Here is a 21,916-nt window from a genome sequence, read left to right as displayed (position 1 = left end):
AACATCATTCTTTTCTCTGGTCTGAGCTCCCATGCTAAGTATCCCCTTTGCTTGCGATGATTCACTGTCAATCCAAAATTTTACATCTACTGTAAGTTTCATTGTCTCACTGTTGCCTGTACCTTTCAACTCCGTGGACAGATGGTGAATGTTTCTTTCCCCTTCAACACTTCGCTTCAGATGCAAATTGTGTTAGGCCTGTCTCTTTGAAAAAAAAAAACTTCCAAAGAAAATAGGGTAAAAATAATTTTTAAAAAATCAATCTAGATTTTAGTAATTTCAAAAAATGCCACTATTTGTTCTCAATCTTCATTTCATTGCCCTCATCCCCTCACACTTCTAAGGAGAAAGGAAGAAATGGCATTTTAGGCTCTTGGGCATTGTTTGGATGGCTTGGGCAATCCATGTACTACAACAAACTTGAATGTTTTCATATGGTGTTGAGCCACATCCTGCAGCATAATGAAATCCTACAGTAAAAGTTAGCTAGATATCAGAACACTCTACTATATTTTCATAGCTTTAGTCGCAGAGCTTTGACTTCAGACAGTAAGAATTAGTCTGTGTACCATCCCAAAAACTGAAAGTCCCGAATAATTTCTAATTATGTCTTTATATATGCCTCTATGTATGAGAATGCTTTGTGTTTAAGTTGTTTTTTTCAGTGTCTTTTAGTAAGGAGATTGTAAAACTCTGTTTCCTGCTTTGTTGTTTTGTTTTGTGGTGTTTTTTTGGTTTTTTTTTAGAGAGCGCTTGAACCTCCTGACGTGCATCATGAGAGACTTCTTCCTGTTTCTATACTAGGATTTATTGTAAATCTTATAGGGATATTTGTTTTTCAACATGGAGGTCATGGACATTCACATGGCTCTGGTAGGATGTCTAGAATTTTCAGTACTGTGTTTTTTTCATGGCAACTTGTGTTGCAGGACCTTATAATCCTCCAGTGAGAACCCCAGTGTTAAATTTTAATGTCTTTTTAGTGGCAATCCTAGCCAAATGCATATGTGATCTTTTGCAATATTGACTTTTATGTTTTATCACCAGCCCTGATTTGTCACTACCGTACTTGTCATGTTAATATCCATTAACTGGAAGACCTAGAACTCCAGAACATGCACTCTTGTGCACCTTACTGGAAGAGATTTTGCAAAGTGTCGTCTGGAAAAAATTAAGCTGTAGTTAAGCAAGGTCTTTCTTGGTTGGAAAAGTTACAAAACAGTGGCTGAACCACATTTTAAGTATGGGATGATTCAGCTTCAGATGCTTCTCATCTTAATGTCTTTGGAATTTAAATGTAGAATTTGTCTAAATACATATGGTAAGCTTTTTACTGCAAAGCCAAATGCTGTCACTTTAAGCTTAATGTATTAAACTGATATAGACTTGTGGAACAAAATAGTCTTTGGTCTTTAAGCAGCAATTTAAGCTTGAATTTTTAATATATGAATGATAGCCGATTTCTGGTTTCTTAAAACAGCTATTTTTAATGTGCTTGTATCAAATTATGTGTACCTTTTTCAAATTGTACTAAAAGCGTAGCACAGCTTTTCTCAGAAGTGGGAATGTATAAAAGCACTTGACTTCTCAAATCAGATACATTATACGGCTGTACAGCATAGATTTAGAAGACAAGCAGCTTGTGTTAATTTTCTTAACTTATTTAGAGCCATACCATGAGATGACGTAAAAGATGAATAGGTTTCAAGTAGCTTAGAAACACATGTAAGCACACTTTTATTCAACACTTAAATGTATATTCTGACAATGATATTTGTTTATAGGGCATGAACACAGCCATTCTCTATTTAATGGTGGCCTCAGCCATGGACATAGTCACGGAGGTCATGGTCACAGCCATGAACATAAACATGGCCATGGACACACTCATGATCACGGCCACGGACACTCTCACGGTCAGAGTTATTGCCATGGTAAGTACTTAGCTAATGTCACAGACCATTGTGACTCAATTAAAATTTGCCATTAATGATTTCCTGGAAAAAAACAAGAGGGTGCTGGCAGCTCACTGAGAGCATACATGGAAATAGTTTCACTGAATGTGTGGTGTGCTGTGCCACCGCCATGTGTTGTGACTCATTTTGGTAAATGCTTTTTTGCTTGCAGGAAGTTCAGTGTTAGTTTTGAAAGATTTTGCTTTACCTGTGTTTTTTGAATGTTCACCGTAATGTGTTGGCAAAGCAGATGTATGCTACAGCACTATAATGAAGTCAGTTATCAAGTACTCTCTTTTCAATTTTTTATTAAAATCAATGGACAAAGTTAACCTGCTTTGCTGGTGTTCTCCATTTGAACAATTTTACAGATCAAGATAATTAGAAAGATGAACAGGCAATTTTACTCAAGTGAAATATTTCTGATTAGTAAATTTATTTGACCTTACTCATTTGTGTGTGTGCCTTGTATTCGTGAGTGCCTTATTTTGCTAAATACTAGAAAGGCCTTATTTCTCAGTTTGTTTTCATTAAAAAAACAAATGTTGATCGTTTTTGTGTGTACATAGATAAAATCTGTTGAGTAAAGTGGTCTTTTATTTTTAAAAATGTGTTTTAAGACTTAATTGGTGCTTTATAAAACAATAGCTAGGGTAGAAGCTGGTCACTGTGAGCAGCTTGTTTGTTCAAGAAATTTCAGCAAGGAAGACTATAACAGAATATACCACTAGGGAGAGCCTTTGTGTAGGTTAACATGCCAATGATTGTCTTCACAGATGACCATTCACTTGAAGGGATGGCTGGATCCAGCAAACAAATTTTACAAGGTATGATGAGAATAACTATAGTGGTATTAGTTTTTTCATGATCTGCCTGCTTGTAACATGTTTGTCACACATCTGTTTTGGAAGATGTGTCTGGGTAAATGCTATATTTCATCTTAGAGGAGATATTTTATGAAGTCCCTTTCCAGCTGTAAACAGAGCATGGCCGGGTGCTGAGCTGTGTTCCCTCAAGTGTAAATGTGGTGCAGTGTCAACACAATTTTAAAGAGAGATCCCAGGAGCTGGGATTCAGCTGCTGTTACTGATGTTGAAAAGTTAAATAATAATCATCTAGGAAAGAGTAGTTAAAAGCAGAAACCTAAGGAGCCTAAAGAGTACCCGAGCTTAAAACTTGCATTTCATCAAGCTATTACAGTTGGTTTAGACAAGATGGTAATTCACTCTAAATTGCTTGAAGGAGTGTTGGAGTCCATGATCTCCTGAGCATTAGTGTAAATAAATTACTGATAATTTAGTCATAAGTTTTGAGCTCTGGTTATTTTTTTTTTTTAATGCTCAAAAGTTAGAGGGAGAAAATTAGGTAAGGTAAGAGATAGTAATTATTTGGCGTACCAAAATGTACATACTGTGTTCTCTTACTGGATGACGTTCTGTCTTGTTTATGGTCCTGGAAAAGGAACATTTTTGACTCTGAGAATCTAAAGTATACTGTGTTACGTATATTCAGTACTTTGGTAGAAGATATTTCAAAGTCTTTTCATGAGAGGCACATTTTAATTAAAGCGTGTTTAAAAGACTCAATTTTCTATAATTTCATTTTCAGTGCTGTGGTGGGTTGGTTCCTGGCCAGCAACTAAGCACCCATCAGCTGCTTGTTCACTGCTGCAGTGGAGTGGGGAAGAGAATTAGAAGAGTAAAAGCAAAAAATACTCTTTAATTGAGATAAAGACAGTTTAGTAAGTGAAGGGGGTGGGGGAAGGACAGGGGGAAAGAAACTAAACAAAACAACAAAGAACCCGACACCAAACCAAAACCCAACCAAACAACCATGAAAAAGCAACTAAAACACCCAAAACCCAGCCAACCAAACCCCACAAGCAGTGCAAAGATAATCACCCATCACCTCCCACTAGGAAGTCTCTGAGCAACAGCTACTTTGAACAGACAACACCCCGGTTTTGTTGCTGAGGGTGATGCTACGTGGTGGCGAATACCCCTGTGGCCAGTTGGGGTCAGCTGTCCTGGCCATGGGCCCTCCCAGCATGGTGCTCACCCCAGCCTGCCTGCTGTGGGGGCGCAGTGGGAAACAGGCGGCCTTGGTGCTGTGCAAGCGCTGCTTGGCAAGAGCTAAACCGCTGGTGTGGTACCCACACAGTTCTAGTCACAAGTCTCCACCACAGCATCGTGCAGGCTGCTGTGAAGAAAATTGAATCCATCCCAGCCAGACCCGGTACAAATGTAGACTTGGAAAAATCACTAAAGAGCTGATTTCTAGTTGTGTGTTGTTTTTTGAGAGGAGGGATTATCTGAATCTGGAGATTGTATTCCTGTCATTGCCAGCAGAGAGCTCCAAAAGCTAAATTTTAGCCCGTTGCAAAGTGCTTGTTTCTTTGTCTATTAAGGTAGGCTGTTATTCTTTGAAATAAGAGTGAAGTTGTTCATGTCTGCAGTATTGTTTAATTCTCAAAATCATTTTCTTTCATATTTCTTTGCCAAATAACTTCTACAAGATGTTGTAGATAAAACATTGGCATCTTTCAGAGTTTTACAGAACTGTTCCTGTTAAGTCTTTCCATTTTGTACAGTACTTGCTGTTGTCTCTAGGCATCAGGGAACATGAGTTTCTTCACTGTAATATGGATGAGTATTGAATGAAAAAAGAATTAGCAACATCTCTTAATCACTGCCATGCCATGAAATACCCCTTACTGCTAAGTGCAGAAAATAATGTAAATTCTTCAAATGCTCTGTATTCTACAAATACATTGAAATCTTGTGATCACTTTCTGTATGTTTGACCAAAAATTAACCACAGCTTTAACAAGCATAAGTCATGTTATCTAGGTCTTGCAACTCTTCTCCATAAACTGTCTTTGAAATACTCCGTTAACTTTGAGAATACCAAGTTGTAATCATGTCGATTAATCTCTTACAGGTGTATTTCTACACATTGTTGCGGACACACTTGGAAGTATCGGTGTAATCATATCTGCTATATTGATGCAGAACTATGGTCTCATGATAGCAGATCCTATTTGTTCAATGCTGATAGCAATACTTATAGGTGTAAGGTAAGTGTTGCCATCACTGATATTTGGTAGTATTTTTGATGCTAGTTCCAGCACAAATTACAGCTCAGAAAAAAAAGATTTGTCTGCTGTGTTAATGGCTTATGACGTTTGCTTTTCTTCCGAGAGTGAGATGTTACCTCTGTTCTCTACAGCTGTTCTGGTGTGCTCTTACATGAGCTATGTTTCTTTTCCTTTTCTACAGCTTTCACTCCTGATCTGCATATTTTACCCCTGTTTGCATAATACTACAAAAATGTCTTTCAGGTTCAAACTGTAAAAAGCTTCCTCTCTGTGTTTAGTCCAGGCTTACATAAGCCCATGTTCTCCAGTAACTGGAGCAGAATGGCTGCAGGGCAGCGCTGCTGGCACAGGATGTGCCCTTGTCCTTGACAAACCAAGGCCGGTAATTTCCCCACCCCCCCCGCCGGCAAGAACTGTCTTTTCCTTTGTATTTGTGTTCTGAGACATCCTTATTCCTTTTAAGATCTGATGGAAGTGCTTCAAGTAGTTGTGGGCTTTCCCGGTTGTTGCTTATCAAGGTCTGTGACGCGATGTGAAGCCAAACGTGCAGCCATTTGGATTAGGCTGGACAAGCAAACATTTCATTCAGTGATGCTGTTACTGAGGCTTTTCTGGCAGCAGTTTCAATGGCAGCATAGGGCAGAGCGCCACAAACCCAGTTACAGCCTAATAACTGAACACCTTTGTCTCTCCAGCAGTGGTGAATGTCATCTGATTAACTGCAGCAACTTATGCTTATGCCATATATGGCGTGTTTATGCCATACGCATGGCAGCATTCACAGAATTATTGATGCGAATCTCCCTGTTTATCAGAGATGGGCAATATGCTTCAGGCACTGAATGCCCACTATTAAATTACCACTTTAATATCAACTTTATATTTTCACTTAAACCTTCTGTAATTTCATAAAGGACAAATTGTTACAAACTAATTCTGTAACTGAAACCTCAAAAAATGGGAGAGAAAATGTTCATGTTACCAAGGGAAAGAAACTATTGGTAAGGTAATAGTTAAATAAAACATAGGTTTCCATACACCCAGTATTTTAAGGGTCTGGCTTTGTGTGCAGCGAAGCAGATGTGGAGTGCTGATCAGAAAATACCACATGAATGAGAATATGTTTTTTTTTCCCCATTCATACAGAGGTTGGAAGAAGACTACCTTCCAAAATAGAGGTTTCATAATAAAGCTTTATAGGTCTTCTAGCACAGTTAGGAGGAACATCTGAGGTCTGTATTCTGTGCTGGAAATGGTGGAGAAGTTCACGGTTTGGTGTGTCATTTGACCTGATACCAGACCTCAGCCTGTAACGTTATTTTGTCGGTCCATGTCACTGTAAATGGTCTCTAGAGTCATTATGGTGAGTGCAGTCAGGTGCATCGCAGCCAGCAGAAGCAAGCCTGCATTTCTTGCAGACTGACACATCCTGGCACAATAGTGGAGCAAACACTAATTGCAAGTTTGGGTTGGTTGTTGTTTTTTTAATTATTTTTTTAAGCAATCCAATAGACTTAACTAGTGATGGCCTTGCCTGAAATGCACTTAAACGTGATTATAAACAAGATGACTGACAATTTCAGATGGATATTCTTTGAGAGCTTGAATCTCCTTTTGTGTTGTTTGACTTTAGCTGTCTCCATTTATGCTTCTGGACATAAAACCATTGTTTATTCTGCCTTACTCTTCACTATGCTGTGTGTATGAAGTGCTTTTCTAAAATCAATGCAAAAGATTTTTTCAGATTTTCCCATAAAGTGATCTTCTGTAACAGTAATACAGGGGCCCAACTGGTGATTGATAGGATTTGTAATAGTTTTGTCCTTAATCTTTTCAAGTCACCTAAATCTAACCAAGAGAAAAGATTATACTGAAATTTTGTGAAATTTAAAATTTGAGGGGGAAAATGTGGTTTGCAAAAAGACACTAAACTGTTTGCAACCTGGATAAATAACTTGGGGGGGTGGGGATTTGGCTTTAGCTTAAATAATTGTCTACTGTTTTAGAGGCATATTTGTCAGTTTTACTTGTAGCCCGTTTTTTTGTCCATTTTATTAGTTATACCAACTTGGCTAAGGCGGAGTGGGATAAGAGTACATGTCTGCCCCAGCAAGCAGACCCATGCGTGTTTCAAAATTGGAATCTGTTCTTTGTGGCTGTAATAAAGTAAGCATGGTTTTGAGTCTGAGAGCAAAAGCCAGTCTGATAAAGCTGTCCCAAAGTTTGAATGCTGCCTGGGCACTTTCCCCAAGCTGGGGCTGTAAAGCTTTGCTTCTATCAAACGGGGTTGTGTGAAAGCCCCAAAGTGCTGGCTCTTCTTATTAGAGTAGCTGATGGTTTAAATCTAAGTAGTAGTGTATTTATTGCTGATCTTCCAAAGCTCTTTTGCCTGACTCCCATTATATGGAACTGTCCATTTACACTTTAATTAGCTGCTTAGACCTCTGGATTCTACATAAAATCTGTTAGTTATTAACTGATGAACTTGAGCAGGCAATACTCTCCTTACTGCTGTTAATGTCTACCAACAGCTCTTAGTGAAAGCAAAACCCTGAGTGTGGATCTTCTTCTATGTCTTTGAGTACTCTGAAGCTTTAAAATAAAGCAGTTGAAATGTCAAATGTGTGTGGAAGTGCTTTTGCTCTGGGCTTGTTAAGCGTGAGGGAGACTTCTTTCCTTGGAGAATGTCTGTATGTGTGTGTATCTTTGAGCTCTTGTTGTGCTGGCCTTCGTCCCTTCTCAAATGCCAAATTGCAGTCTTGGAATAAGACTTGCTTATAATATGAGTGCTTTTCTGTCATCAGGAAGGTATCTTAGGAAACAGTTGTGAATATTGCAGATGGCTACATGAGTATAAAACTAAAGTAATGGTGGAAGAGCAGTCCAAACTTGAATCTTTTCTGCTAATTTTTAAGTAATGACGATACACTATTCTGAATGTTACAGTCTAGGAACTCTGCGGGTTGTATGTGAAAATAAAGTGTACATTGAGCAAATTGTTTTCATAAGTTGGAAATTCCCAATAAAATACAGACTGATAAATGAATTTTTTCTCATGCTGGCTGGTGGTGTTCTCCCCCGAGAGAAGGATCTTCAGACCAGTCTAGATTACAGGGCACTTTGGATGTCTCTTTAATCTGAGTAGTTAGTACGCTTTCCAGCTGGAATGAGCTTGCATATTAGGACAGAATTATAGATGTAAATTCTAGGCAGGAGTCTTCTACAGGATAAACAGCATTCTTGTAAACAGTATAATAAGGTACCTTTAAAGAAGCCTTTGGATCCTTAACTTTTAAAAGTAGTTTTCTTAATCAGCTGAACAATCTGGGATACTGTTGGGATTTGGGAAAGATTATATTCTTGCAGTATGATGGGTATTATTGGAAATATGTATTCAGAAACATGCCTGAATTATTTTCAACAAAACCAGGTTTATTTCCTGATGCTGAGCTTTAGGTATATGTATATAGAAGAGGAATTTTTTTGGTAGTAGGTGCAGGAGGAGCAAAGATAATGGTGTGACAGTAGTTAGGCATGTTGGTTTGAAACTAGTGAGAATCCATTCTGTCTCTTTAACAAATTACATTGTCATGTTTTTTGGCCCGATGAGGGATTGTAATAGGAAGATCTAGGTAGTGCACTAATGTGGCACCATTGCATAACCAACTCGCAGCTTTTACATCCTGTAAAGATACTGTGATGCAAGTAGTACAATGTAATTTAGAAAAGAACGAGATTAAAATGGAAGATTATCACGTATTGAATTTGGTATCCATTACTGGGTGTGAGATAGTGTTTATGAAATCACATTATATTTTGCTCTTGCTTTCTTAAATTAGCAAACAAGTATAGTGGAGTAACAGAACTGTCACCAAGAACTTTCAGTTTCTCAACTCCAGCTACTTTGTTAACTGAGTATGTATTGAAATTTTCTTGAAATGGAAAAATAATTATCTCACTGAATTTTGTCTCAAATTTTACCAAAATAAATACTTTGAAATTTAATTTCATCATTTTTCTGAAGCTGATGATTAAACATAGCTTAATTTAAAAATATATGTCAGTAAATCGGCATTAGTATGTTACACTTTGCATGTCCAAGCAAATATTTAATCAAAATGTGGTTATTGTAGTGCACTTATATTTTTAGTGTACTTTAAGGTGATTAATTAGCTGTTGTGATTTTTTTCATGCCATTGCAGTAAGCTGTGATTTTTGTTGAAGGTCTGATGCTGTGTTCATACAGGCCATTGGATTTTTAAATACAAAATGCATACACTGTAGGAATGTATATAGAACATATTTTGTAGTTCAAATGTATCAGGCAAAGGCATAAGCTGTATAGAGTTTGAGATGCTTTTAGAGGTTCATGAGACTCTTTGAGGAGCATTTTAATAGTTTGCTTTTTAACAAGGAAATTTTCAAGAAAATGTTAAATGAAAAATGAAAGAACTAAAATTAAGAAATCACTGTGTAGTCAGTGAATTTAGTGTTTAATGCTTTGTACATTTTTAGTTGTTTGAGGGTTTAATGAAGTGTGGGGATTGAGGGCTTTTTTGGATATATATATATGTTATTTTTTCTGGATAAAATGTGCGTATACCTGGTAGTGATTTGGCTTCAATCACATATCCCCCAAGTTATTGCTTAATGGTCTGAGTCTGACTTATAGAGTGTGTAGGTTGTTTTGTTGTTGTGTGGTAGGGGGTTTTTTGTTGTTTTGGTTTTTAATCTAAATTCTTTTTCTTTCCAGGATACTTATGTATCCAAAGGAAATAAAGGCGAAACACAAATCCTTATTACCTTCCGTGGAACTGTGTCTGTTAAGCCAGTAGAATATCAAAGTGGTCACATGCAAGTGCAGAGCGGAATCATTGCTCCTGATCCAGGACTGCGTGTGTCTGGATAGAGTAGCTGTTCATTTTATGTTGAGCGTTTGCTTCAGTGTTGGGCAGCTCTGTCTGATTTGCTTGAGTCTTGCCTGCTCCTATTAGTGGGTCTCCTGCTCTTTTCAGTTTTCTGAAGTGATGGCAACACTTGCCAAAAGAAATCACAGAAATGCCTGTATAGGATGACTAGAGCATTTATCATTGCAATATAAAGCTGCACAGCCTCTAATTTGTAACCTGTTTTGTCTTGCGTGGATGCACGGGGGTTGTGCATCACCTCTCCTGGGAAGTCAAGCAGTGATTTTAATTCAAAAGGTTGAGCCTTCCTGTAGACAACATCAGTGCAAATTGTCAGCTACTGACACGGTCGCTCCTGTGATCCTTCGCTAAGGCTGCTCTAAGGTGACATATTCGCTGCCAGACTCCTCGTGAGTTAGCACGGAACATTCTGGCTGTGCAGTGAAAATCCGGTGTGGGATTCTCTGAGGTTGTTTTCACGGGCATATAAGTACACTTCCAAGCTTAGCAGAAGCAGAATTTAGGTAGCCCTTATTAAACAGAGGTAAGATCAGCCACTTCCCTTTAGTAGACTGGGACTGTTTACATCCCAGTAAAAGCCTGTCTTCAGTAGAATTATATCGAAATATTGTTAATACTTATTACAGTTCATGCTTTCAAATCTTTTTAGAGGAAGAAAACTAGCCCACATATTACTGTTCTGATAGAGGGAAAGTCATGAAGTCAGATACTGTTCACTTTGCAAATTCCATTATGCTTTTACTTGCTGTAGAAAGATGTGTTTCTCTGTTCATGTATTTATCTGTTGAGCCTTGACAAGGAGAGGGCTTGGTAGTTTGTGGTTTCTCAATTGAAGGGCTGTATACTGTGATCTTTTAAAATCTCTGCATCATCTATCTATGGCCCGTTCCAGAGGGTGAAGCTGGTGTGGGTGAGGGGTTGTAGCTCTGAGTGTTCCTGGTTCCCACCACTAATATGCAATGAATCTTTCTTTGATTACTTTCTGTACCATCTCATGCAAGTGTCGATTTAAATATAAAGTGCAAATAGGACGCGTTTAAAATAGACAAGTCTGTTTCACTAGCATTTTGTTTGAAGTCTTTAAAAAAACCCCACAAAAGCTGTTTCACAGTTGTCATGGTTGACATTCTCCAAGCATCTTCCAAGGTGTTTTCCTCCTAATATAATTTTTCAAATCTCAAACTGCTTTTAGTACTTAAAACTAAATGTTCATTTATTTTTTAGCCCTAAGATTCTAAACCTTATTCTGAAATTTTGAAGCAGCTTTAGTATTTCCATCATCTCTGTGAAATTAGTCATCAAGCAAAAGCCACAACTCCATTATAAAGCAAGAAGTTTCTCCGAAACCACTATTAGAGCCACATGTTTCTAGAAAGTCATCGTGGACTAAATATGATACTAGATTGGACAGAGCATGCAGACTACATATTAAGTGGTCAAAGAAAAGAGGCATTTTACTTCGGTTGTTTAGTGAAGTTGTTTCCATGGGTTACATCATTTTTACTTGAAGTCCAGAGCTGCTTGAACATGATACAATATATGAAAGAGCTTGGGGGGAGGACATGCCCGAAACGTTGGGTGTATATACACCATGCAATGCTTGAGACATAATAGTATAAAAAAATACTTTTTTAAATGAAGTGCTGTGTTACCTAAGATTCTGAAGGAATGTTCTATAGCAAAATTCCCCCAAACTATCATGCTTGTCCTTGGCGTTGTTTCGAGCCGTCATTGCTAAACGGCATGTGCTACCTTGATTCTCAAGCAAGGCTGGCAGGTACCTGTAAATGAAAGTACTACATTATTGTAAGAAGAGACAATTTAAAATTGGAGAAGTAAATATTAAAGCTGTGATCTTTGTCTTGAGCAAAGCCTGCAATCTGATTAAAATCACCGTTGCCTAATAGAAAAAATTTATTAAAGTTCTGACATCATGACAGTGCCACAATCTCACCAGCTCTGCCCGCAAAAACAGTGGCATAAACAGGATGGGACTGGATTGGGTGTGAATATTATCTGAATGTGATGCAAGTTGATTGAGAGTCTGCTGCTTTCACTCTTTAATATTAACCAGGCCACGTGTAGTAGCGTCAGGCTGGATTTATCAAGTTCGTGTCAGTGGCTTTTACCTGTTTGAAGACCTTTTGCTTCTTCTGTAACAGTGTGTGTGAAAGTGGGATGTGCTGCTCACTCCTTTAGCACACACCATCCGCTTTTGCTATTATGGCTTTCATAGAGGACGTGTTTTTGTCCTGAGTCTTGCTGTGGGTTAGTGCTCTTTCAAATTCCATTGTCTTGTGAAAGAATGTGATATTTTAGATTCAGGGCTTGGTAATCAGAGACCATCGGAAAGTTGTGTTTGCTTTAGCAGAGAAGCTTATAGACTGCTTATGCATGAAAAAACTCCCCACTTAGTGAGAATTCAGCATTTTTTATTTTCCTTAATCTTTATAAAAAGGAAAAAAAAAGGAGAAGTAGCAGTGCAATAGTTGTTGCAGACAACCACGTGTATTTTGCACTAATGACTAATCCAAAACAAAGGAAAGCTTGGTCAAGTTCTCTAACCACATTGTGAGCCTGTTTGGTATCATCATGTTTCCTAGTGTTTGCTTCAGTCATATGAGATGGAACTAATATTACTAGTGCCTCCTGGTCATTAAGTAATACTGTGTTCTAGTGTTTGAGAAAAGAGCATACTGTGTGGAGTTTTGGGTTTTAATTAAAGGTTTTGTACTTCAGTAGTATGCATGAAACGATGGAAAATCTGAGACATCAGAAAACTGGATTTTATAGTTTGTCATGTTAGTTTGGCTTACAGTAAGACTGCCTTGTAAGATAGTGTCCCTTTGGATACAGAATTGAGTGCAGGGGCTTTGTGCTCTAACGGCGTCTGTAAGGACATTTCGCATCACTGCAGCTGTCTATTGGCCTTTTCAGTTTGCAAAACGTAAATTTGTAGCTGAACACTATCTCTAAGTTAGAGGAGGGAGGGGTGACCTGGGATGTGCTTGATATTCCACCTACGCTATCAAACCACGTCCTGATTTACCTCCGTTCTTTGGACTTTTCATATATTGCTGTTTCACTTAAACTTCACGGCTTTAGGATTTTTGTAATTTGGATACAAGGACAACTTGTGCAGCATTATTGCCAAAAACTGGCACAGAAGGTTTCTCTCTTAAATCTTGCCAGTAGGGAGACTATCTTCTAAGCTGTACCACCCATACTAAGAGTGGAGTGTATTTTGTCATGTATCTTTTTGTATATTAGTTGATTTGAGCTAATGATTCTGATATGTGCCACTTTAAAATTGCACCCCATTGGCTGGCAAGGAGAGACAGTCTCTGATGCTTGCACACACCTTGCTGATTGCGGAGACTTTAACTTGGAAGATCAGTTTCTTAAGGCAGCAAGGTTTTCAGAATGAAGCAGATCTTAATTTTCAATTCGTGTTCAGCTGCAGAGCTCTAATGGGGCTTTAACTTTCACTTTTCAACGTGCATCCTGTTCCAGAATGAGTCAATCACTTTCACTGAGCAAATCCTTTTTCAGAGTTCCCAACCTGATAGTATTGAATTTCTGTAGGCTGTCTCTCCATGTCTCCTACTTGCCAATTCATTTCCATTCCATCAGATTGTGTACATCAGTTTTATCCAATAATGTAAATAATATAAAATAATGTAATGGAGGGGTCGAGTGCATCTGCCACAGTTGTGCCAGTCTGACCCATCTTGCTGACATTGCTATTGTGGATTTTATTTTTTTCCACTCGTAGTGGTATGTTCCAATAAAAAGGCAAGCTCCTACATTCTCCATTTCCTTCGTCCTTTCTCTGGGAGGAAATACGCAGCCTGTACTTGTGTGTTTTTTGAAGCCTTTGGATGCATGTGTTAGAGGAGCCTTGTTAAATTTATGGGGATGGAGTCAATGTTCGAAAACCTTGTATTCAGTTTGCATCCTGAGCTTGTGTGTTGGTCTTCAAGGTTTTTATTAAGAAGCAAACCTGCATTTTAAATAGTGAGTTAAACTAAAATCAATTCAGCAATGGAGTATTTTGGCAGCTTCAGCTCCCTTTGACATAATGCTTGAGACATGGACATTATTTAGTGAGATGGGTCCATTGATAAGAGAACCTTTTTCCCTAAACTTCTGTAATCCACTGTCTGTAGCATGTGACACTCCAATTAAGCTTCCTTTAGACAGATTGACACTTATTGCATTGCTAAATGTTTAATTATCTTCATGACAGGTCTGGTTTAGGCAGCTCCTGCCTGCCTCTTAATTGCTTCTTCCTATTTCTGAACTGATTCCTCGGTAGCAGTGTGACTGTTTGGCCGCGTGCTGGGTGCATCAGGCAGTGAACTGGGCTGGAGTAACCAGTGTGCCTCCAAGGAGGCTTAATTTTAGGCTCATTGTTTTTCCAGAGGTTCATTAGACAAGAGTCGAGCACCCTCCACTTGCCTCCTGCGCCGGGCCCGGCATTAGCAGGTGGTGGGCAGCGCTGCTTCCACGTGCACATGGAGCCATCTCTTTTGACATGGGCCGGAATGGTTCAGTCGTGCTGTTCGCCATCTGCAAATACACAGCTGGTCTACGCAGTGCGTTCTGTGTTACTTCATGAGATTTTTAAACTAAGCTGCTGCAGTTTCCTTTAACAGGCGGCTCAGTTAATCTCTTACAAATGTTTTCTGGTTGCTTTTTATCCCATCACTCTATACTCCAGCTGTCATGCCAGTGCCAAACACTGAAATTCAGCTTATGATTTCCGAAATATATCAGCATTTTTGTTCTAGAGTGTTGGGTGACTAATATGCTCTTGAAATTAGGTTGCTATTGAAGTTTCTGTATTGGGCTATAAATATTTGTCATCCTCTTGAAAATTTTAAGATGCTTTACCAGGCCAAACATGATGCACTACTCCTGAAGAAAAAATCATCATACTGAATACTTAATAGAAGTATAAATTTTTAGTGGTAGCTTCATGATATGGGCTTACTGTTTGGGGGCTGGGAGGAAGGGAAGGGAAGGAAAGGAATAATAATAATAATAGTAGAGGGTATTAAGTGTCATCTTAGTTTGCGGCTTAAACAAGACCATTTGGCCAAGAGGGAACTCTTAATTGCTTCCAAATGTTTAATCCTTGAGCTTGGATGAGACCCTACACTTAGTTCACTTCAAGAATATGCTAAGTTTTCTGTTTCTGACAAAATAACTTTGTTATAGCTGGACTGGTCCATACTAATTTAGTTTTATGTTCTCCCCATTATTATCTTAGTTCATAAGAAAAATATGCCTTAAGCCAAACACAAAAGCAAAAAAAGCCATTTCAGCTGCATATTTTTATGGTTGATTGCAAGTGATTGCCATTGAAGTAGGGTTTGGGTTTTGAGCTGTACTTATCAGCTGTTTTGTCGTATAACTTTTAAGACCCTAAGAGAGATGCTCTCAGATCCCGTGATTTCACTGTTAGTCTTTTGAGAATGTCCACTACTTGTCTCTGTGGAAAATTGGGGGGAGAAGTAATCTTCTCTTTAGTAAGACACCATAGCAATTTTGTCAGTCCTTTCGTTTTCTGTAACAGGTTTTCATGTTGACTTTCTCAGTTTCTGGTGAAACAATTTAAGAAAAATTCTTCAAGACTATTAAGGAATGTTATCTTGCTCTTTGTTCTGCATCTTTTGAAAATGTAATGGTAGCTAACTTCCTTTTTTCTTTCCAGTATTGTTCCACTTTTAAGGGAATCCATTGGAATTTTGATGCAGCGAACTCCTCCTTCCCTGGAAAAGGTGCTGCCTCAGTGCTACCAGAGGGTGAGCTCTTGGACCATGTTTGCTTCAGGTCAAGCTGCTGTCTGAATGACCCTGAACTGTGTGTGTGAGGATATTTTGTGATGGTTTTCCAGTAGTGCCTGTGAAAGGTTCCATAGATGTATAAGTGGAGGTACCAGTTTGATTCTTCTCTTGCTGAAGTCCTAAGTTGTATATAGCTTCAACTTTGTGTTTTAATATGAGCTGTGTTGGTTTAGAAAAACAGATCCTGAAGCTTTTCCTCTCAAAGTACTTCATGTTAATACAAAGTGCATAATGTTTTTCTGTTTGGTTCAGTTTTTGTCTCCCTCAAAATCTAGTTCTGTCTTTACTAAAGTGAGGTGGAGTAACATTGGAAGTGTACTTAGAGTACACAGATTACTCGGAATTTGATCTTTCTCCTGGTACTCCTGTTTCTAATCTAATACTGTGTCATGACCTGAACACTTGAAGCACCTTTGCAAAAATAATACAAAGCACTTGTAGAAGTGCCATCTGTGCTCAGGAAGAGAAAGGATTGTTATCGTTGCGTGGAGGGTTTGCTAAAATTGTACAGATGAATTGACAGGACAAACCTAAGCCCTCACAAAATATTTACACAGGTATTAATACATTTCTGTTAATAGTCAGAATCTCTCACAAATTGTCTTATGGGGAGATTCCTACATTTGCAAAAATTGCTGTTTTGATTGCATGCCCTCTCAATTTATTAACTGATTTTTCTTTCTTGGATACCACTGTTTTCAGAAATGGTTTCAGTAAAATATAGGTAGAATGTAAATGCAGATAGATGCCACATATATGCCACAATCATGCCACATACATGCAATCGGTGTGTTTCCACCCTCCTTGCAATTACTGAGATAATAATAAGGAATTTAGGTGAAATATCACAAATTGCACAATGGACTGGAAATAAAAGAATGCATCAGCTTTTATATTTTCTGTAAAAAACATCGCATGGATAAATATTTTCTGACATATATTTTTAAAAATTTGCTTGTATTTTTAGGTGCAGCAGTTGCAGGGAGTTTACAGTTTACATGATCCACACTTCTGGACCCTCTGTACTGATGTTTATATAGGGACTTTGAAATTATTAGTAGCTCCTGATGCTGATGGGAGGTGGATTCTAAGCCAGACTCACAACATTTTTACTCAGGTACGTCTCGTCAGTGGAGATCACATCTCAAAGTGGAAACGGCCTGTCATGTGAGGTGGCATTTTAATTCTTATCAAGAAAAAGTAAATGTTTCTGGTTTTGGTGTGTGTGTTTGGAAAAGCTGCTCTGCTTCAGCTGCATGGAACAATTCCATCAGTGTACATGGAATTACTGCATCACTCTGCATTAGTTTTTTTTTATGCCACTTAATGGGAATTACAGCTGTAGTTGTCTGAGATGTATCAAATTCAGTTGAAACTCTATATTGACCTGTGAGGAACCAAGAAAATCAATGAGGTTTCCCTCAAGATAGGGCTTCTGACCACAGACTGGTGCTGTGTTTGTCATTCATTTCTATACTTGTAAGAATCCATGATCTCAGCATATTTTGTTGTCTTTTAGTAAGATCCATGCTGTGGTGATCACTAGTTAAAATGTAACCATCAGTTGTCATGTCATATATGACCAGCATGTTCCTGTTTGTTGATATATATATATATATATATATATATATATATATATGTATGTAGATGGTGAGGTGTTTGATAGCACTTGCAGCTGATAGGTATCGCTGGAATTCTTGTGGATGAGAGAAACTTTCTTAGAAGTTGATAGTTCTTGCCTTATGATTAAAATCTTACAAATTTGAGAAAGCTTTTTCTGTTGTTTTCTTATACTTTCAACCATTAAACATGAGATTCATTTTGGCTGCCTATTCCAGTATAGCTACTGGGTATGAATGGTTTACAAGTAGAGCCTAGAGTCTATTAAGGTAGAATAGAAAATTCTAGTCCAGCAAGCGAACTTTGTAAAGAATAAAGCTGGAAACTTACTCTCTCTTACACCATCCAGGGCCAAACATCCTGGTTCTATTCACGGTGTTGGGAGGACTGTGTTTGAAAAAAACTGTTATGTTTTCCCATAATGTTCTTTCTCTTCTTTTGAGTTACAAAGAGTTCTGTAGCTGAAAAGGAGACAAATATTGCTGTTTATAACCAGTGTTTTAGGTAACAAAATATTGTCAGTTAGAGTGTAATACTTTGGAGCTATGTAAATTAGTGACTTTTCTGTGTCAGTTGGACAGTAAGAAAGGGAGTTTCTGATCAGGTATATTTCGTACAGTAAATACAAATGCACTTCTGTCAACAGTTTAGTGCTTTCTCAAAGCTTTCTACAGTGGGGAAGGTCCTTGTGTGCTCACATGCATGTTCTTTCCCTTGTGCTAAATGTTCTGCTGGTCTGTGGCATTGGCAGCTTGTGTATGTGATGGCCTAGTGACTTGTTTATGCATCTGATAAGCACCCCTCTTATTAACTGTGTTATAACATTTCTTAAGAAATCCAGACTGGATTTTCTCAGTTTCTGGACTCTCACCACTGAAGCCAACCCTGCACTGCGCTGCCTGAGTGCTTGAGCTCTTGGGAACTCCGGGAAGTTTAAGGAATTTTGAAGTAGTCAGTCATGGAGAACCCAGTAAAAATAAACACACATACTTGTTGTTATGTTTGACACTTAGGGAAGGAGGATTTGTTGTTACAGATATTCTAAAATCAAACTTTATTCGCGAAGTTTGGTCCTTCTTGTGATGTTGTATCACATACAGCTCCAGATTATGGTGCAGGTAGAACTCTGTCCGTGTGGCTTATTCTGCAGACCATGTAGTTAGAAACTGAGGGGTATTTTGGGGAAGGACTATGCAGAACGTTCTTTCAGGTGTAAAATTAGTTTTAACATAAAGTCTCCAAAGGTTTGCATTTTCCAGCTGAGTTGTTAGCTCTTTGGCCGCTTTGTAGCTGCGGAGGTACCAAGAGCCACATGTCTAGGAAGGGAACTGGGAGAACAAGGTCTCTCCTTTTTCTTAAGTGACCTATGGTAATAAGCAGAGGAACAGTTGGAGCAAATAGAGATTTTTCTCCTTAGTAATATTTGCCCTCATTATCGTAATATGACGGTTGGTTTTGCCACTGAACTGAGCTGAAAGCGAGCTGGTGATGTTGAAGCCGATCTGCTCTGCAGTCAGTGTTCAGCCTGGTGCTTCGGGTTCACGTTGCATAACCGGAGACCATCGCACCATTGTTGCTGGCCTGCTGCTGACATTAGAATGAATGACTAAATGATTTTTAATACTGTTTTATACTGAACGATGATAAAAGCAAGCCCATGTAAGCGTAATTAATTAGGACTTCTGAGAGGAGAAGTCCTTTCATACAATTCACATACCTTTACCAAAAATTATTTCAGCGTGTCATGACGTGATGTAAATTCACTGTAGCCATTGTTGTTTCTTGCTAAAATCTTAATGTAGAACTGGTTCTAACAACAAATCCCATATCATGCTCTTGTGCTTAGCTCCATTTTAAACCGACAGCTCTTCAAGCAGCTCGCTTTTCAGGAATTTAAACTTGTACAAAAGAAAGTAAGAACTGCTTTTGTGCAGCTTCACGCGTGACAGCTATTTAGGATGAATCGGAAAAAGTGATGTAGCAAAGCTGATGTTAATATAAAATTACCTATGTGCACTTGATTGTGTGAAGACCTGTGTATCCATACAGTGCTCTCAAAGTTTGTAGGTTTCCAAACTGCCAGGATCTTGGTGAATGGTGTGCTAAATATGGAAGATGAATTACAGAAAAATAAGATGCTAAGATTTTTTGCTAGTTAACTTACTGGTGTGGACTGCTGTTCAAGACAGCTGAACTGCTTCGGCTTTACAGTTCTGGTTTTTAACTCTCCCTCTCTTTCCCGTAGGCAGGAGTAAGACAGCTTTACATTCAGATTGATGTCGCAGCCATGTAGTGAATTTCTGAAATTGTGCTGTTGGACCAAAGTTTTCTGTGCTGTAACGGTATAACAACTGATTTCTCAAGACAGAGCCGCCTCCGCCACCGTTCTGGAATCGGCTGAATAGATTTCTGCCCTTGGGCTACAGATGGAGTTCACTTCTAAGGACGAAATATTGAATGAATGTTACGGACTTTGGGTCTTGTCTTTTTGTGGCCCCTAAACTTGCAAGTTTTTGAGGGTTTTTTACTTACTAAGATTGTGGTACTGGAAACCCTGTCATGTCTTCAGTAAAGCTGCTGAAACCACTGCTCATTCCCATAAAAACAGTGTTATCAACAATTGGAAACTTGTTTTGTAGATAATGTCACAATGGCTGACATGCTTCAATATAATTGTATGTTTGTACGATTGTTTGTACTTTGCAAACTTAATGAACCAAACCATATTGGGTTTTCAAAGTGCCTTTTATGTCAGGAGAGGTATTTGCCAGCAAAAATATGGAGCATCAAAGGGTTTTATTACTTTTACAAATATCTTGTCTGCAGTCTGATTATTTACTAGTGATGTATGTGGGGGGTTGTGTACTTGTGTAAGTGTAGATATTAGACTACTTTTGGACTTGTATCTTACCAAACAGACAGAAAAATTCTAAATGTAAAAGGCAAAGCTGTTGGGAAGAGACTTGCTTCCAAAACAAGCTGGATATTTTGTTGCATGTATCTTGTGGACATTCTTTTAGTCAAAATATGAAATTTAACTCCAGTTCCTAGTCCCTTCACACTTCTGAGAGTAATGAGACATTACATGATGATACCCATGTTCATAATGGTCACTGAATCAACAGGCAGCTGGGGGAAGATGCTGGTGATGGAAGCAATGATTTATCTTCCGGATTATATAGTGGGAAAAATTAAATCCCTAAATTGTTTGTGAAAGCTTAAATCTCCTTGATTTTAATAGGTTGTAATAATTTTTATTAAAGTGATTGGTGAGGTAACTTTTGCTTTTCCAAATGTTGGGAATAGTTCTTCCGATGGTTATATAATAGCTAAAATGGAAGTCAGGACCATGGTTCGTGCTGTTCAACACTCTGCTGCTTCCAGGTTGACAAGTCTGGTGGTTTTGACTATCTTACTGTAGCCTTGTGTGTTTTCATGGGGGGAAAAGATTCTCATTGTCTTGTTGTTTTTCTAGAAACATCAGTCTGTCATATTTTTCTAGCATTTATAATAATTTTACACTTTCAGATCTGAGCATTGTTTTCAGAGACAATCTGCTATACTTGGTATTACAGATGTTAATTTCACTATGCTGTAGTAGTTAACTTTGTAATGGGAGGTTTTTATAAGAGGACATTTTACAAACAGAACATTGTGGAGTAAAAAACAAGACAGCCGTTTTTCTGATAAATTGTAGCCACTACTGACTGGTATGTATTTTAAATATTCTCCTGGTACCTGGTATGTGGCAATACTGAAATCAAGGCCCTCTGAAGCTGACGGTGTTTGTGTTGTAAGTGCTGGGCACTGTCAAAGTTCTGAGGAGTCATTTGCAGAAACATTTTTTGCCACTGATGATGTTGATAGAGATGAAGAGTTTCTTGCATTCCCTCTGTCGTTCCTGTAGCACCTGAATTTTGACTTCTCACATGAAAACATAACGGTTGCCAAATTAATAGGTGCTTCCCAGATTTTCCAGATGAGATATTGAAACATGAGTGTTCATTTTGTACAAAGCACGGGGTTGTACTCTTGCGCTTGGAACCAAACAATGGGTGTAAAGAAAAATAGCAGTGAAAAGCCACGTGCATATTTCTTTTAAGCTTTGCAGTCTCTTCCAGTCTTCAGGTCCTTCTTTGTCCCCATTGCTGGCTTCTGCCCCATTGGCTCGTGGAGGGGACGCGGGTGCAGTGTCCCTCAGCTGCCCCATGTGCTCCCTCCCTGCGGCCCCGCGGGCGCTCGGCCGGGCCCGGAGCTCCTGGCGGGACGAGGGGTCTAAAGCCGCACGGCACAGGGCCAGCGTGCGGGAATCTGTTGAGCATGTTCGAGTATTGCAGTGTAAGGTACCATTTGCATATATGTTCAAGGAAAAGGTCATTAAAATATGGCAGTGATTATTGGGTGGAGATCCCTCACACTGCACATAGACTGTTCCTTGGTGGCTGACAGCAGGATTTTTTGTTA

General features: G+C 38.6%; 1 protein-coding gene across 1 annotated transcript in view; it reads left to right on the top strand.

The window, feature by feature from the left end:
- The window catches only part of SLC30A7 (solute carrier family 30 member 7), a 29,833-nt gene extending 8,690 nt beyond the window's left edge, over positions 1 to 21,143 (top strand). Inside the window, exons 5-11 of the mRNA XM_065072495.1 lie at positions 747 to 873; positions 1,785 to 1,934; positions 2,732 to 2,782; positions 4,896 to 5,031; positions 15,700 to 15,790; positions 16,800 to 16,949; positions 19,698 to 21,143. Coding sequence (XP_064928567.1) covers positions 747 to 873; positions 1,785 to 1,934; positions 2,732 to 2,782; positions 4,896 to 5,031; positions 15,700 to 15,790; positions 16,800 to 16,949; positions 19,698 to 19,745 — 753 coding nt within the window. The 3' untranslated portion in view covers positions 19,746 to 21,143. The remainder of the gene's footprint in view (positions 1 to 746; positions 874 to 1,784; positions 1,935 to 2,731; positions 2,783 to 4,895; positions 5,032 to 15,699; positions 15,791 to 16,799; positions 16,950 to 19,697) is intronic.
- The last annotated feature ends 773 nt before the right edge of the window (positions 21,144 to 21,916 follow it).

Source organism: Columba livia, chromosome 8 (genome assembly GCF_036013475.1).
Source record: "Columba livia isolate bColLiv1 breed racing homer chromosome 8, bColLiv1.pat.W.v2, whole genome shotgun sequence".
Lineage (NCBI taxonomy): Eukaryota > Metazoa > Chordata > Aves > Columbiformes > Columbidae > Columba > Columba livia.
Note: the sequence above shows the minus strand (reverse complement) of the source record. Positions and strands in the feature narration are given on the sequence as shown.